Source organism: Phascolarctos cinereus, unplaced genomic scaffold, assembly GCF_003287225.1.
Source record: "Phascolarctos cinereus isolate Bilbo 61053 unplaced genomic scaffold, phaCin_HiC Scaffold_5;HRSCAF=322, whole genome shotgun sequence".
Classification (NCBI taxonomy): domain Eukaryota; kingdom Metazoa; phylum Chordata; class Mammalia; order Diprotodontia; family Phascolarctidae; genus Phascolarctos; species Phascolarctos cinereus.
This window is the reverse complement of record NW_027555958.1, coordinates 32,784,528-32,802,380: the sequence shown is the minus strand read 5'-3', so window position 1 is coordinate 32,802,380 and position 17,853 is coordinate 32,784,528. Positions and strand designations below refer to the sequence as shown.

The following is a 17,853-nucleotide window of genomic DNA, read 5'->3' as shown; positions in this document are numbered from 1 at the left end:
AACACTTGACTTAAATGGCAAAAAGAGATGGCAGCCATAGACAGTATTGGTTTAGAACACAAACTCATGTGTAAAATCTTACAGAAAAGGTTTATAGAAGATTACGAACAGTATCGCCTCAAAGCAGAGGTGAGTAAAACCAGTAAGGGAAAACATGGAGAGAAAAGCAGGTGAGCAAATTCATCCTGAGAACTTTGAAGAATAAAAATGGAAGGAGAGCAACAAACAAAGTAGGAAAGCTCTGGCAGGGTTTTTATTTTCCATCCAGAAGAGTAAAGCCACTACCCCCTGGTCTCGGACTCCAACAGCACATTGCTTGTCGAGGGGGTAGAGACCGCTCTTCAGAAGAGATGAATGGGAAAACTCACTTTATTAAACCAAGAATACAAAGAAAAGAGCAATAAGTGAACGAAAGAGAAAGTCCTGGAAGGACTTGTACCCACTGATACAGAGTGAAGTGAGGAGAGCAGTTTCTACAATCCCCACAATAATGTAATGGAAAACAATTTTGAAAGACTCTAGAACACTGAGGCATTGACCAGTTTTGACTTTAGAAAATTGATGATGACACTCTGACCTCTTGGAGGAGAAGTGATAAACTGGAGGAGCAGAATGACACGTTTTCAGACAGACAATGTATGAATTTGTTTTGCTGAACTAAACTTATTTGCTATAAGGGAGAGGGTCCTATTTAGGGCATGGAGTTATGGTAGATGATTATGATGTCTAAAAAAAAAAAGAAGGTAAAGAGCATAATAAAAACTACTTAGAAGAATTCAGAGAGAGACCCAGACAAGGAGGGAAGTTTTGTTTCCAGCTTATTAAACTTTTAAAAATTTTCTTTTTCTGTTATGAGCAAGCATCAATGTTTCTGTGTACAAAGAAAATAAAATGTGATTTTATGTGAATCCACGAATCTTTATTCTATATAACTTGGATTTTTAGAAGTATGTATTAAATTTAACATTGCTATGGGTATGTGACAGTATCGTAATAGACAGTTTTTTTAAACCCTATATGGTAGTTCATAGTTTTATGTAGTCTCTTTTCAAAAGGTTGGGTTAAATTCATAATTTAAAATTTTAATTTAGAAAAAAAAGGGGATTTCCTATAGATGGTGAGGTCTTACACATGTTCCTATTTGTGGATGGCACCATGCTTCGGACCACTGCATTGGAAGAAATCTGTAACCACTCAAAAAAATTGGGCCTGACCATTCACACTGGAAAAAACCAATGATGAAGAATGTCTGTTTCCAAGATTATGACATGCAGTTAGATAGCCTATAGAGCTTGTCCATCAGTAGATATCTATATCTGTCTATATGTGTCTATCTATTTATCTATCTATCTATAATAGGATAGAGGGCCATGCCTGGATATGGACCCAGAAATGAACAAAAGGTCAATTGACTGGACAGCTTTCAGGAATTGCAAAGATCTTTCAGTGACCCCAGATTTCTCCCAGAAACAAAGGCCTATCTTTTAAATGCCTGAGTTCTACACCAGGGTTGCATAGCTAGGAGTCATGGCACACCAGAGCCTCCAATAAGCTACAAATGAATACTACGCAGAGGACAATGGGTTAAGTGCATGGTAAGTGTGAGGAGGCTGCACCCATGAAACAAAAGAGAAGTTTCAAAGAATTGGAATAAAAGATCTCACTGGGGTGATGTAGGAGTGAAAAAGAAGATGGCTGGCCACGTGGGAAGAGCATGAGTGCCATTGGTACACTTGTGATGTTGGGAGAAGGCAAGGAAGGTCCTCAGCATGATGGATAGATGCACCTCTCTTGTTCCCTGCAGGAAGCACACCTGAAGGATATAGACAAGGCTCACACGATCAGCTTACAGTCTATGTAGGGGGGGAGGGGGAATAGAAATTGATGAGGTAATAATAGATCTGTGTGTGCATTTCACTTTCATTGGAGAGTTAGCTTTAATACACATTAAACAGTTAGAATAAGCTAATCACATGATAAATATGTAATATAGTTTCTAAGAACCAGAAGCCTTCAGAGGTGAGAGAAGAGAAGAGAGAAATCGTTGTCGATTTGTGTAGACAGAGAACCCCTTAGAGAAGAGGTGGTACCCGAGTCTGGGCCTGGAGAGATGGATGGAATTTAGACAGAGAAGAAGAAGAGGAAAAAAGCATTCCAGGCAGGAGAAGTAGCATAAGCAAAGACACAGAGGTTCTTAACGTGCTGGAATTCTGCTTTCAGCCACGGTGTACTAAATTATGAATTGTCCCAAGATAACAAGTTACATGAGAATCTTGCTAGAAAGTGCCTTGTTGTGCTGCAGATCTGGATGCATGTCACTGTACTTACTGGAAAATGGTATATGGAGTCAGCTTGATTTATCATAAACATTATAAAATCCTGAATTACTGGTTTGTGATAAAGCCAGAGCTATGTTTTCACAATATACTTAGTTGAATTTCTTTTTAATTATTAAGTACAGGTGCCCAGTTTTAAATTTACAAGCAGATGAATGCTCTTCATAAGTTCATAAAACATTAAATTTTAGGCTAGAACTTTTTTTCACACAAATTTACACAATTTCCATCCTAATTGATTACTTGTCCTGATGTGTATTTCTCCTTTCTGACACCTCTCATAGGATCATAGGTTTAGAGCTGGAATCACCGTAGTCATTTTACAGATTCACAACCTGAGGCCCAGAGACCACAGTAATTATAGCAATAGTAATACTTGTAAGTATTATAATATTTTATATTATTAAACTATGTTACCTTATGAGTGTTAGAATACCTTTAAGATTTGCAAAGCACTTTACATATGTGATCTCACTTGATCCTCACAACAACCCTGTGAGGTCGGTGGTATTATTATCCCCATTTTTCTACATGAGGAAGCTGAGACTGAAAGAGGCTGAGTGACTTGCCCAGGGTTCCATAGCCAGTTAGTGTCTGCGGTTTGGATCTTAGGTCTTCCTGCCTCCAGATTTGTCACTCTATCCGCAGTGTTCCCCAAAGATGGGGAATGACTTGCCTGTGGACATATGGTAGTAAATAGCAGAGCCAGGATTTAAATTCTACTTCTTTGACTCCAAAACCAAGATTCTTGCCACTTTTAATGCTGCCTGTTGTAAAATGCCATGATTTTATTTTTAAATATATGTAAGTTTAGGAAATAATAAAAATCAAAATGTATTTAATTACCTTTTTTATTTTTGTAACATTTAAATTGATTTGCTCATACTCAAATGAATCCATGGTTTCGTCAATTTGGGAGCTACTTATAATGACACAGTTTGCAAATCATTCATACCTCCCCATACTGAGGGAATCTCATCCGTTACTTAAAGAATTGTAAAACATATTTCTCATTAACATCCTTTAGTACTTTTATTCATGAGCCAAGAGGAAATAAAAACTGTTAGTCCAACCAGATAGGATAAGCAGTCCCTTCTGGCTGTAACTCTGTGATCCTAAGCAGTGATGAAATGCCCATTCAGATTGGAATTAGAGCTGTATTGAGTGAAAAGTTGAATCTAGAAAGAGACTAGAACAAAAGCTCTCAACATCAAAGTGGTCTTCCTCCCTTTCTCCCAGCACCAGAGGGCTGCCATGGGAGCACTCTGGCTGTCCACTTGTCATTCTTCTCCTTCAACACATGGCCAGCCCATCCCCTCTTTCTGTCATACAGTCTTTGATGACATCTTTTACGCCTGGTCCTTGGAGTTCCTCATTGGTTATGTTGCAGACTTCTCACTTCCTTTCCATCCCCCTCTGTATGATGCTCATCTTTAGTTCTTCAGAGACAAGTGCTATTCCGGGTTTTGCTACTATGTAACAACACCTGTAAAATGTTTTGTTTTGAAACATGGTCCTTTATATGAACAGGCAGTTCTCAGATGAAGAAATTAAAGCCATCTACGGTCATATGAAAAAATGCTCTAAATCATTATTGATTAGAGAAATGCAAATCAAAACAACTCTGAGGTACCACATCACACCTATCAGATTGGCCAACATGACAAAACAGGAAAATGATACATGTTGGAGAAGATGTGGGAAAATTGGAACACTAATACATTGTTGGTGGAGTTGTGAAATGATCCAACTATTTTGGAGAACAATTTGGAACTATGCCCAAAGGGCTACAAAAATGTGTATACCCTTTGATCCAGCAATAGCACTTCTAGGGCTGTATCCCAAAGAGATCAGACAAATGGGAAAAGGACCCACATGGACAAAAACATTCATAGCAGCTCTTTTTGTGGTAGCAAAGAATTGGAAATTGAGAAGATGTCCATCAGTTGGGGAATGGCTGAGCAAGTTGTGGTATATGAATGTAATGGAATACTATTGTGCTATGAGAAGTGATGAACAAGCTGACTTCAGAAAAACCTGGAAAGACTTGTATGGTCTGATGCTGAGTGAAGTGAGCAGAACCAAGAGGATTTTGTACACAATAACATACACGTTATGCAATGACTAAGAATGTTAAACTGAACCCTTCTCAGCATTACGAGGATCTAAGACATCTCCGGAGGCCTCAGGATGGAAAATGCTGTCCACATCCAAAGAAAGAACTATGGAAATCAAATCGCTATCACTTATTTTTGCCTTCTGTTGAGTTTTGTTTCATCTTTCTGATGGTTCCTCCTATTGGTTTTAATTTTTACTTACAACTTTACTAATGTGAAAATATGTTTAATAGGAATGTAAATGTAAAGCCTGTATCAGATTGTTCACTGTCTTGGGGAGGGTGGGTGGGAGGAAGGGGGAGAAAAATTTTCAACTCAAAAGCATATGGAAGTGATTGTTGATAAATCAAAATAAATTAATAAAATTAAAAAAAAAAAGCATGGGCCTTTGCAGTTTGGGGAAGCTTAGGGTCAATAAAAAGTTTTTTGTAATTTTCTCAAAGCAGTGTAGCCCACCCTCCTCCTTTCAACTCTGGGCTCAACTAATTGTCTATCTATATTGTCAGTCCCAAATATACATACTGTTGGACAAGCTCTATATTCACATGCATATTAAAATCTGGGCAATATACATTCTTCATCCATTTAGTCTTAACTGTGTGGATGGTCAGGCCCAACTCTTTTGAATGATTATAGATCTCTTCCAGGAGGCTTTGCAGTGTGTGGGAGCTTGATGAAATCAAGATAATGTCTTCTACAAAGAGGAACATCTGGAAGACTCAGAAAGAATCCCTTTTCAGCCCAGTCTCTGCCCTGTATCCCTTCTATCCCTGTGGCAAATACTTCTGGGGAGCATACATCTCTTTGTTTTATGCTTGCCTGATAATTATTATAGAGGATCATTGAGCAAGTTGATTTCTGTTGTTATATCTTCCAAGAAATCTCAAATGATCTTGCTATACAGATGGGAGACATTTTGCCATAAGAGACACCAAGTAGAATGCTTTTTTCCTAATAAATAATAGGCATAATGAGATCCTAAATTCTCTATTTAGTCATGAGCTGATAAAGATGTGTTCCATTGTTGAATATTATTTGTAAAAGCCGCTTGTTTCCTAGTAGTGCTTTCACTGAGGATATCCTTGGTTCATGTACAGATGACCCACATGAAGATTCTCCATAGATGGGAGAATAAGTGTATAACTCAATGGTTGTGTTGGAATAGTAAGGTCTGATTCCCCCCCCCATGATTTTGTTAATATCCTTAAAGTATCTTGTAAATCAGTCCTTCATTGCTCTCACAACTGTATCATCTTCAAAAAGGATCCTTATAAATGCTTGAGCTAATCCAACTGCTTTTCCCCTCTTTGTTCTCCTTGTTGATGTTTCTATTTCTTCTGTAAATGCCTCAGAGACTGTGGTGCTAGCATTTAAGTGTGTTGGTTCCACTATTCTTGATAGATAAAACAGTTTGCTGTAGTAATTTTGTAAAAAAATTTATTTTTTGTAAATTTTGTAAGAATTTTGTAAAAAAAAAAAAAAAGATCTGTAAAGCAGATCTTTTCTATTCTTTGTTTGGTAGACTTCTTTCCGTTCTCAGCCTTGAGTGCCCTTGGAATGATTTTGCTTAGTTGACTATCTTGCCAGTCTTTCTTTAGACCGGTTTTACCCTCCACTGCTCCTCTCTGCTTCATGAGATGATACTGCTCATAATTGACCATCCTATAGGTGAGCTTCTTTTCTAACCTGTTACTGCTTTTGGCAGATATTTCACTTTTTTTGGCCGGTGAGTCAAATGTTTGCTAAGGCACTTTCTAGGTTCTTTTGTTCTCCTTGTAGCAATTAATTTGTAGTAGTTTAACTTTTGGGTGAAATTATTGTAGTTGGTGTCAATATCATTTTTGTTGTCCCTTTCCCATTTTAAGTTTTCAGTAGCTTGTTGGATTAATTTAAGGTTAAATCTTCATTGTATGTCATATATTTTTCTTATTACTAGTCCTTGTTTATTATACATTCTGGCTTAAACTCTGATGAGTCAGTGGACTGACTGTGCACAGACAGCTGACTCAAAAGATACCTCTCATCTTTTTTCTTGGCTTTTAAGATATGAACAAATTCATTCTTTCTTATGGTGTTTGGTAGAACCTGCCAATTACTTTTTTTGTTTTTGGAGAACATATTCATGATATAGAGGTATGAAGCTTTTGTATGAAGCTACAAGTCTTTGGTCTCTCTCATTTCCTTGAGCCAGACTTTCCATGTGTTTACTGACCTTTTCCCACCTTTTCACTGAAGCCACCAAGTATCAAAGTGTGCTTTGATTTGTTTTGTAGGTCTGTAAAATGAAGGCACTGAGATAACTACTCACTTGCTATTTCCGAGGTCCCTTTCATCTTTAGATCCAGTGATAGTGCATATGGAAGAGTGTAATGGAAAATGGATCGGGCGTGGAATGAGAGGCCACGGGTTCAAGTCCTGGCTCTGACACTTAGTGTCTGTGTGATCCTGGGCTAGTTGTTCAAGGGAGGCTGGACAAGAGGAGCCCCAGGGTTCCCTCTGCCCTAGCTCTTTGATGGATCCTGTGAGGCTAATTCAGTCTTTATAGGGATCTGCGACCTCATTAATGTCAGTGTGAAGATGCTCTCGACCAGTCGGGGAGGTTGTAATGAATTCTTTGGCTGGGACAGCCCATGAGAGTTTGATAAAATATATAAGATCAAATTGATGTTTACCATGGAATTTTTTTTTACCTTTTTCTTTCCTTTTATTAACAGACCAAACTTGAAATCCAGAAAGCCCTAGCAGAGGATACCACTGTGTATGAATATGACAGTATTTATGATGAGATGCAGCGGAAGAAGGAAGAAAATAATCCTAAGTTGCTCTTAGTAAAAGACAGACAGGTTTGTGTTTGAAAATAGAGATTTTTCTGTGGCCTACTTCTAAATGCTTACTATTTCTTCTAGGTTCAAGGTGTTTTTCTGTTTATGCTTTGGTTGACATGATCTTTGCAGTTGTTCTTAGAATTAATAAAGCCATATGTGTTTCCATTAGAATCTTATTTCTGGGGCAGCTAGATGGCACAGTGGATAGAGCACTAGCCCTGGAGTCAGGAGGACCTGAGTTCAAATGCAGCCTCAGACACATAATGCTTACTAGCTGTGTGACTCTGGGCAAGTTACTTAACCCCAATTGCCTCCCTCTTCCCCCCTTTTCCCTCACACCTCCCCCCAAAAAAGAATCTTAGTGCTAAGAATAAAATAAAAACAACTTCTAATTTCTTAACATTCGTAAAGCTCTCTAATTCTAGATACTCTAATTTTTTTGGCACTCAAGTAACCATATAACATGCTGGAGGTTCTAAGAATAACCACTCACCATTTCTAATAATTTATTGTGAAAATATTGATTTTTGCTGTAATAGCTTGCAAATAATCACCCCACCCATCCTCAGTCTATTTAGAAAATTTATATTGATCCTCTTCATAATTTCTAGTCTGCAGCCCTCATAGACACTAGGCCCCATAACGCCAAATTGAAAAGGGAGAGAAAGGAGAATTGGAGTATTTAATATTTATTTTAGACAGATTATCTGCTTGATTTTCTATAAAAAACATTTGGAATTTTAAAGAACCTATGTAAAAGTGTATGTTTATTTTTGTGGCTGTATTTTCCTGTACTTTTGGGGGTATAGAAGAGTGATGCTGTTAAAAATGTCTCCACTAAATGCACTAACCTAAATAACAGCATTGGCTTACAGATTTTATGTTCAGTGGCATATTTGGGAGGAGAAGAATAATCAAAAGAGATAAAGATGACACACAAAACATGAAATGCGTTTTGTTCTTAGAGCAGAGGAGATAGCAGTAGTCTATATCCTCTCCTTCTAGATTCAGCTTTTCAACCTTAAGGAGCCATTTTAAAATTCCTTCTCTCATCCAGTCATTTCTATTCCCTCCTGGCTTGAGTTCAGATCCAGCCTCAGATATTTCCTAGCTGTGTGACCCTGGGCAAGTCACTTAACCTCTGTTTGCCTCAGTTTCCTTATCTGTAAATGGGCATAATAACAGCACCTGCCTTCCAGGATCCAATGAGATCATAATTGTGCCTGACACATAGTAGGCACTATATGCATGTGTTAGCTATTATTATTGTCATGATTAGATATTAATGAGAAGTATCTTTGGCACTCCTTTAAGCATTCTACCTATGTTTTTCTTTTAGCCTAAGTACATCCACAGCCTACTAAAAGCAGTTGAGATAAGAAAAAAGGAGCAAGAGAAAAGAATGGAAAAGAAAATTCAGAGAGAACGAGAAATGGAAAAGGGAGAATTTGATGATAAAGAGGCATTTGTGACATCTGCTTACAAGAAGAAACTTCAGGAGAGGGCTGAGGAAGCAGAAAGAGAGAGGAGAGCCGCTGCCCTGGAGGGTGAGCGTGAGGGCCGGGCCCAGGGGCGCGGGGCGGAGGGAGAGAGGAGAAAACTGGAGCAAGCCGCCCACCAGCGAGGGATGCGGTTTTGCGGCCAGTGCCGGGCTGCGCACCATTCTAGGTGTGCTTCTTTGTAATTAACGTGAAACTTGCAAATACTTTGAGACGTGAAGAGCAGGGAAGTGGACTGCAGAAGAGGCGCTGGATTTCTGTCACACAGTTTTTTAAAAATAACCCCCCAACACACGCACACACGCACGCGCACACCCAACATAACAAGGTAGTAATAGATTGTTCTGTTTGTGTCCCCTTGGTGTTCGTCCCTTTTCTGTGCACCTTTCATCAGTTTTATTGACACCCTTCTTCATCCTTTACCCCTCTTCACCAGGCCACCTTCCCTTGGATGGGTCTGGGTTCTGCCAGGAGGCAGGAGGTGCATGTCCTCATTAGTCTTTCGAGGTCAGAATCACCCCTGCTCTGGTCAGAGTTCTGAGCTCTTTCTAGGTTGTATCTCCTTACATGGCTGTGGTGGCACCCTGTTCATGCACTCGGTTCTGCTGCCTTCCTTCTGTGTCATTTCACAGAGGTCTTCCACGTCACTCCTGGTCCTCACTTCTCGTGACCCAGTCAGATTTTATCTCATTCACTTAGCGGGGGACATGCTCCATTGGAGAAACAGGTGGCGTCAGCAGGAATACAGCTGCGTGCTGCCCTGTGCCTCTTTTGTCTCTTCCTCTTGAACAGAAGCCAGGCTTCACAAACAGTGGAGAAATCTTTATCTTTTACCCCCGGAAAAGTGCTTCTCTCACAACAGCCTCTTGAAGGAGTGTGCAAATATTCTCATCTCTCTCTTAAAGTTGAAGAAACTAAGCCTGGGTGACTTAGCTGAGAGCACACACAGCCTCAGCATCCTTTCCGCTGCCTCGTGCTGCCTCTCTTTTCTGAATCTGTACATTGGACATAAAGCCCTGGGTCTGCATCTCCACTTAGCCACTTATTGGCTGTTTGACATTCTTAGGAAAGTCACCTGAGTTCTTGGAGTCTTGATTTCCTCCTCAGTAAAGTAGGGATGCTAATTCTGCCCAGCCTTTCTCACGGCATTGTTAAGAAAGTTATTGTCACACCACTGACCATATTGTGTTTTTGGTTCTGCCTAGCTCGTCTGGATGTAACCAAGCAGAAAGACCTCAGTGGATTTTATAGGCACCTCTTAAATCAAACAGTTGGGGAAGAGGAAGTACCTGAATGCAGCCTTCGGGAAGCCAGGTAGGCAGCTGCTGAAGCCACAGATTCTGGGGTGATGCAGTGGAGAGTTTCTAATAGTCACTTTATGGGGCTCCTGGGAGGGTCCTCCCATCGCTCACAGCATACATGCTCTAGCGTGACCCAGGTCAGACCATCTGTACCCATTCTTCACTTTGAAACTCCAAGAGGGTCCATTACTTAGTCCCAAAGGGACTTGTGTAGGGTCATTCTCATTTGACAGCTGTGACATTGAGCAGGCCAGAGAGTCGTTGGCATCAACTCATTGCCGATGCCTGAGGTTTGGCGTTACTACAGATGAGAGCAGGTGTGAAATGAGAATTTAATTTTTGTCTGACTGAGCTTCTGAGTGAGTATCTTTGTGCTTTGGATAGAGGGCAGTGAGGAGAAGGCTGAGAAACAGTGGAAGACAGTGGCTCTATTTGAGATTAATAATAATAATAACACATCTCTGTGGCATTTTAAGGTTGTAAAGTGTTGTCTTCTAACACTCCATGGTGGAGATAATGAGGATTCTTGCTATTATTTTCCCTACTTTATCATCAATGAAACCAGAGAGTTCTTAGAGATTAAATGACTGGCCCATGATTCCACAGACAGGTCTGAGGTGGGTTTGAACCTGGCCTCCTAACCCAAAGGTTTCACCCATCTGTCCAGTTAGCCATGCTGCTGACCTCAGAAAGCCACCAAAACAACTTTGATTTGTTCATTTGTAATATGAAGAGGCAGATGTTGTATCAGTGCGATTCGTCCTGGATAGAGAAGTGGCCTGTGTGTGTCTGCTGGTGAAGGTCCTCTTTGTGATCAAGAATGCAGGTCTCTTGTACAATACCAAACCCGGCTGTAGGGGTGTGTAAGAGCAGTAAGTGAGCATGTTCCTAATCGTGTAGATACAGTTGAAGAGAGTTTGTCATGAAACTGTCTTTAAGGCAGCTTATTCTCCTGGGGGGCAGCACTGTTCAGAAGGCCAGAGTCTGGATGTAGGCAGGGAACCAGTTTGGATTTTGCATCAGCCTTTTCCCCCAGTGCTTTAAAGTCTGCTTCCAGGAAAAGTGGAGGTTAAGGAAGTGTATTTGGAAAGACAAATCCTGAATGGGATTTCTCCTACATTCTGACCTTCCTATGAGTTTCATCCAGAAGTAGACTGAGGCTGGCTGAGAAATCCCACACCCATTTCTCTGAACTTAATAATAGTATTCTAAACTACTAGCAAGGCCTTTTGCCCAGGCCACCCTGCCAGCAAGTCCTGGATAACCACAAACTGTTCCTGTGTCAGTGTGATTACTGAAAATGAACTTGTTGGTAATGTAATCCACCACACTTATCAGCTGTGAAAATGTAAAAACTGGAAATTATTTTAGCTTAATTCAATTTTAATATCGGTACATGCTTTCACCACACATTTCCTGCTTTGTTCTAATAAATACTGAGCACTATATCAGGAAGCTGGTGTTGCTCTGCCATAAGGAGGGTAGACTTAGCAAAGGCACAGTGTCATGACCGGATATGGGATCTTATTGTGAAAATCTTATTTTCATGTTAATTTTGTTGCTGCTGATATGAAATCCCATTTTTAAGACTTAATCATATTTACTTTACTGCCCTCCTCCATCCCCCAAATCTCCTTTGTGAAGCTCATGAGATTATAAATAGAAGCCAGTACCTTTTCCAAATTAGTCTTTTTATTTCCATGCCTCACAAAAACTCTGAGAACCAATACACAAGTGAGTGGCCCATACAGAGAAGAAGGATCATTCCTCCTTCTTCGCCTTAATAAGTGTTGATTGTTTGGAAGAGAGAGAGGGAGCTGCTGCCTTGTAGATGTTAACCCATGAAGTGGCCTGGGCGCTGCCTTCCCCCCCCCCCATTTGTAGAGGCAGAAAGCAACAGGGCTTCTTCAAAGGAATGATTCCAGGACTGAGAGAAAGTACATGAGCCCTTCATTTCTTCTACAGCTGACAGTGTGATTTCACTTTTTAATTATCCATTTTTCTTAAAGCTCTAGGATAAAGGAGGAGAAGTCACAGGGCTATTCTGATGAATTAAATCCAGACAACAGAGTCCCAGATGATGGAGATGTACCCAAAGCCAGAGTGAAAGAAGAGGAAAACCCTGATGCAGACAGCGACCTTGATGTGGACAGCAGTGAAGAAGGTGATAAAATGGTGGACAAGAGTCATTCAAGCTCCAGGCGAGGCAGGAGCCACGCCCACTCCAGTTCCTCAGGGGAGGACAGAGGGCGCTGTGACAAGGGCCACGCCAGGGGCTCCAAAACAGGAGGCAGTGATCCAGCGGTGAGGAACAGAGATGACCAGCATCAGGACCGCAGCCATGAAAGCCAGCTCAGGGAGCTGGACAAATGTCCCATTGACAGTGGTCGCCGGAAAGAAAAAACCGATCAGCACAGGCCCAGGGAAGACAGCAGTAAAGAGCACTCCCAGAGGAGGCATGAACAGGAAGAGAGAGAGAGAGGAAAAGAGAGAAGAGAGAGGAGGGGGACCGGTGACCGAGAGCGGAGGCGGGAGGAGGAGTGGGAGAAGCAGCCCCCCCGGGATCGAGAGAGAGCCAGGCAGAGAAACAGTGAAGAGCAGGGTGACGAGGAGAGGGAGGCGAGAGAGGGAGGCAGAGGCCGTGCGGAGAGGAAGAAAGACCGGCATGAGAAAAGCAGAGACGAGGAGCCGAGCAGCAGGCCTTCAGAGAGGGAGGGGCCGAGCTCAGGTTCTGGGGCACGGCACAAGCCGCGTGGGGAGGAAGGCTGCAGCAAGGGGGGAGACGCGGAGAGGGCCTCCAGCCCCGAAGGAGCACAGGGCCCAAAGCACCAGCCAGAGAGGGGAGAGGAAGGAGGGGAGAAGCCGCCCACGACTCAGAGCAAGTTTGCGAAGCGCAGCAGCAAAGAGAGCGTGACGTCAGCGCGAGACCGCTACCTGGCCAGGCAGATGGCGCGGTGTGGTGCCAAAACCTACATTGAGAAGGAAGAGGACTGAGGGTCACCCAGCAAGGGGCTGAGAATGTGTGGAAAGTGGCAGCGGCTGACCTGGCTGGAGGAGAGAAGAGGGCGAGGACTTTATTTTTTACGTTTGTTAGGGGAAGGGTACAGCAGCTTACACATGTTTTCAGCACACTGTAATTTAATGTAAATAAAAATGTCCTTGATTTAAGAAAAAATTAACTCCTCCAGCTTATACATTTGGCAGCCCATTGTGGGTTGTGTGCAATACACCGTGAGAGTGTGGGTGAACTCCTTTCGGCACGTGACCAGGAGCTCTGGCCAGCTCATGTTATTGACCCGCAATCTGCCAGAGTAGCTGTGTTGTTGTATATGCTAGGTAGTGGATAAGGACCAGAGACGTGACTGAAGTGAAATAGGAACCAGCTTAATAATACTGACGCTGTTTCAGGTAAGTTCTCTTGTAAGTGCTGTTCTGTTTACAAACAGCCCCATCTCAGAATGTGCAAGAACTGTGAGAGGGCCAAGCTTGGCCTACGCCTCTTGTCAAAGTCCCAGAACCAGGCTGACCTGGTACTGTGGTCTGTGCTCACCGGCTGCTGTCATTCATGGCCTGGATTCCAGTTTTCTCAGGGAGATAAGCGTCATTTTGCTGCTGGCCAGCCACGTGGCTGTGTTTCTTTATTTGTAAAACGGGTAGAATGATCTCGGCCCTCCCAACCTAGAAGTTCATTGTTAAGATTAGAGGACCTAATATGTACAAATATGACTCAAAAACTGGCGTGCCATATGTATCATAACTCACGGTAGTGTAAATGTTATTGACCTCATCTGACAGAAGAGGAAACTGAGGCTAGCCAAAGTTAAATAACTTGACCAAGGTCACACAAGGTCATCGAGGTCCTGAATCTTAAGCCCCAGCTCTTTCTGCTATACCATGCTGCCTCTTGATGGGAGAGAAGGTCATTGTTGGTAAGTCTCTGATCTTGGCAAGATTCATCAGAGTAATTTATGGAAATGGATTTGAGCCATTTCGGTTACACTTTCATTTGTTCAATAAACATCAGGCACCTACTGTGTGTGTGTGCCAGGCACTGTTCTAAGTGCTGGTGATTAAAAAAAAAAAGGCAAAAGACTATCCCTCCCTTCAGAGAGCCCACAATCTAATGGGAACGACAGCATGCAGAGAGCAAGTTCTGTACGGGATAAATAGGAGATCAATACCAGAAAAGGCTCTGGAGTTAAGAGGAGTTAGAGAAGGCTTCCTGTCGGCAGTGGGATTGTCGTGGGACTTAAAGGAAGCCGGGGAGGTCATTCCAGGCAGTGGGGGACAGCCATCAAGCATGGCCAGAACTGAGAAATGGAGAGTTTGTTCCACTGTTACTGGTTTGAAGAGAACGTCGCAGAGAGTAAAGTCGAAGGAGACTGGAGAGCTGGTTGTGAAGGGCTTTGAATGCCAAGCAGAATATTTTGTACTTGATCCTGATTGAATGGGGGGCTAACATAATCAGACCTGTGGGGGTTTTGTTTGTTTTATTAGTTTATTTTGATTTATCAACAATCACTTCCATCAGCTTTTGAGTTTTAAATTTTTCTCCCCCTCCCTTCCCACCTCCCTCCCCAAGACGGCGTGCAGTCTGATACAGGCTCTACATATACATGCCTATCAAATATATTTTCACATTAGTGATATTGTAAGGAAGAATTAGAACCAATAGGAGGAACCACAGGAAAGCGGAAACACAACGGAAGAAAAAAATAGCAAATAGTCTGCTTCGATCTGCATTCAAAGTCCATAGTTCTTTCTTTGGATGTGGATAGCATTTTCCTTCATGAGACCTTTGGGGATGTCTTAGATCCTTGCATTGCTGAGAAGGGCTAAGTCCATCGAAGTTAGTCATCACACAGCGTGGCTGTTACACTGTTGATTAGAGAAGTGCTAATCAAAACAGCTCTGAGGTACCACATCACTCCTATCAGACTGGCCAACATGACAAAACAGGAAAATGATAAACGCTGGAGAAGATGTGAATGATTGGAACACTGATGCATTGTTGGTGGAGTTGTGAAATGATCCAACCATTTTGGAGAGCAATTTGGAACTATGCCCAAAGGTCTATAAAAATGTGCATACCAGGGGCGGCTAGGGGGCATGGTGGATAGAGCACCAGCCCTGAAGTCAGGAGGACCTGAGTTCAAATCCAGCCTCAGACCAAACACTTGACACTTACTAGCTGTGTGAACCTGGGCAAGTCACTTAATCCCAATTGCCTTAAAAAAAAAGTACATACCCTTTGACCCAGCAATAGCACTTCTAGGGCTATATCCCAAAGAGATCATACAAATGGACTCACATGTACAAATAGTTAGATAGATAGATACATAGATAGATAGATAGATACATAGATAGATAGATAGCAGCTCTTTTTGTGATTGCAAAGAATTGGAAATTGAGAGGATGCCCATCAGTTGGGGAATGGCTGAGCAAGTTGTAGTATATGAATGTAATGGAATGCTGTTGTGCTATAAGAAATGATGAGCAGCTGGACTTCAGATCTATGTTTTAAGAAAATCACTTGAGTGGCTGAGTGGAGAATGGATTGGAGTGGGGAGAGGCTTGAGGTGGGCAGAGGAGAGGGTGTCAAGGAGGAAAAGATGAACCGGCAGTGTCAAAGGCAGCATTGTGGCCAAGGAGAATGAGGATGGAGAAAAGGCCATTGGGTTTGGCAGCTGAGAGATCGTTAGTAACTTGGGAGAGAGAAGTTTCGGTGGGATGGTAAGGTTGGAAGCCAAATTTTAAGGGGTTAAGAGAGTAGGAGGAGAGAAAGTGAAGGCACCTATTTTGGGGAATTTTTAGCATTTCATTTTTCCCATTACATGTGAAAACAGATTCTCCCCGTCCAACCCCCTCATTGAGAAGGCAGGCAGTTCATTATAGGTTATATGTGTGTAGTCATGCAAAACCTTTCCATATTAGTCTTGTTATGAAAGAAAACATAGACCCCCCCCCAAAAAAGCAACCCTCAAAAATAAAGTAAAAGTATGCTTCAGTCTGTATCCAGACACCATCAGTTTTTTCTCTGGGGATGGGTAGCATTTTTCATCACAGGTCCTTCAGAGTTGTCTTGAATCATTGTATTGCTGAGAATAGCCAAGTCATTCACAGCTGATCATCCTACAGTATTGCTGTTACTTTGTACATAGTACATTTCATTTTGTATCAACTCAGGTAAGTCTTTCCAGGTTTTTCTGAGAGCATCCTGCTTGTTGTTTCTTAGGACACAGTAAGTAGTCCAACATAATGACATACCACAATTTGTTCAGCCATTCCCTAATTAATGGGCATCCCCTCAATTTTCAGAGCTACTATAAATATTTTTGTACATATGGGTCCTTTTCCTTTTTGTTTTTTTATCTCTTTTGGGATACAGACCTAGTAGTGGTATTGCTAGGTCAAAGGATATGTATGTATGGTTTTATAGCCCTTTGGGTATAGTTCCAAATTGCTCTGCATAATGGTTGAATAAGTTCACAACTCCACCAGTGGTGCATTAATGTCTCATTTTTCCCATATCTCCAACATTGGTCATTTTCCTTTTCTGTAGACAGCCCTTTTTGAGAAGTTTAGTAGAAAGGGTAGAAGAAAAATAGGGTGATAGTTAGCAATGACGAAAGGATCAAGTGGGAGTTTTTTCAGAGTAGGGAAGACATGAGCATGTTTGTAGATGGTAGGAAATGAACCAGAAGAGAGGGAGAGATTGACAATAAGTCAAAGTGGGGATGATAGGGGGCAATATGATACAGTAGACAGGGTGGAAAGGGATTGCTTCAATAAGCAGAGGGGTAGCCTTGGTAAGGAGCAAGATCATTCCACTGTGTGAGACGAAGATGAAGAGAAAATGGTAAAAGACACCTGAGTGATAGATGAGGAAAAGGGAGCTCACAGAGAATGGCCTCAGTTTTTTCTGTAAAATGTGAGGCAAAGTTCTCAGCTGAGAGGATGAGAGAGGAAGCCATGGGAAATTTTAAGGAAGGATGAAAAAGTTTGGAATAGCTGCTGTGGGAAGTGAGGGAGTGAGTTGATATGGGAAGTATAGTAGGATTGCTCAGCAGCAGTGAGAGCCCAGTTGAGTTGTGTAACATAAATTGGTAGTGGACCTAGTCATAATGGTTGAGAGATTTTCTACACTTTCATTTAGTAGCATGTGCGTGGGAGCAAAGGCAGGAAATGGAAGGAATGATCCAAGGCTGAGGCTTGGCTGGATGTAATCAGTGATATAAGGGGCCTAGAGGTTCAAGAGTGGAGGACAGTGTAGAGTTGAACTCATTCACCAAGGAGTCAAGATGGGGAGAAGAGGAGACAGTGGCTAGTAGCAGGGGAGATGGACTTGGGAGTGAATTAAGGAGTCAAGGGATTGGAGGTCATGGATAGGATGAAATGTAGGGTTATGTAAGGGTAGGCAGAGGGAAAGGTAAAAAGCTAATAGATTATAGTTGGATAAAGGGATTTTGGAATTCTTAAACATGGAGGTGGTACATTTGTAGTTGATGGCAAGATCAAGGGTATAACCATCTCTGTGTGTGGTTGATATGGAGTGGAGAAGTAGCTCATGAGAGGTGAGTAGGTTGAGGAACTGAATGATTAGAGTATTTGAGGGAGAATCAATACGTATGTCAAAGTTCCCTAGTATGAAGGCAGGAATTGGGGAGGAGAGAAAATTTATGAGGCAAGTGTTAAACTCATTGAGGAAGGAAGGGGAAAGCCCGGGTCGGTATAGGCTGGGGAGGGATCTGTAGACAGTAGCTACCAAGACTTTG

General features: G+C 41.9%; 1 protein-coding gene across 2 annotated transcripts in view; it reads left to right on the top strand.

The window, feature by feature from the left end:
* Nucleotides 1-13,253, top strand: part of NSRP1 (nuclear speckle splicing regulatory protein 1) — a 53,095-nt gene extending 39,842 nt beyond the window's left edge. For both annotated transcript variants that reach the window (XM_020963333.2, XM_078154774.1), the window contains 4 exons: nt 7,168-7,296; nt 8,618-8,825; nt 9,983-10,091; nt 12,088-13,253. In XM_020963333.2, the coding sequence (XP_020818992.1) occupies nt 7,168-7,296; nt 8,618-8,825; nt 9,983-10,091; nt 12,088-13,072 (1,431 nt within the window). In that variant the 3' untranslated portion in view covers nt 13,073-13,253. The remainder of the gene's footprint in view (nt 1-7,167; nt 7,297-8,617; nt 8,826-9,982; nt 10,092-12,087) is intronic.
* The last annotated feature ends 4,600 nt before the right edge of the window (nt 13,254-17,853 follow it).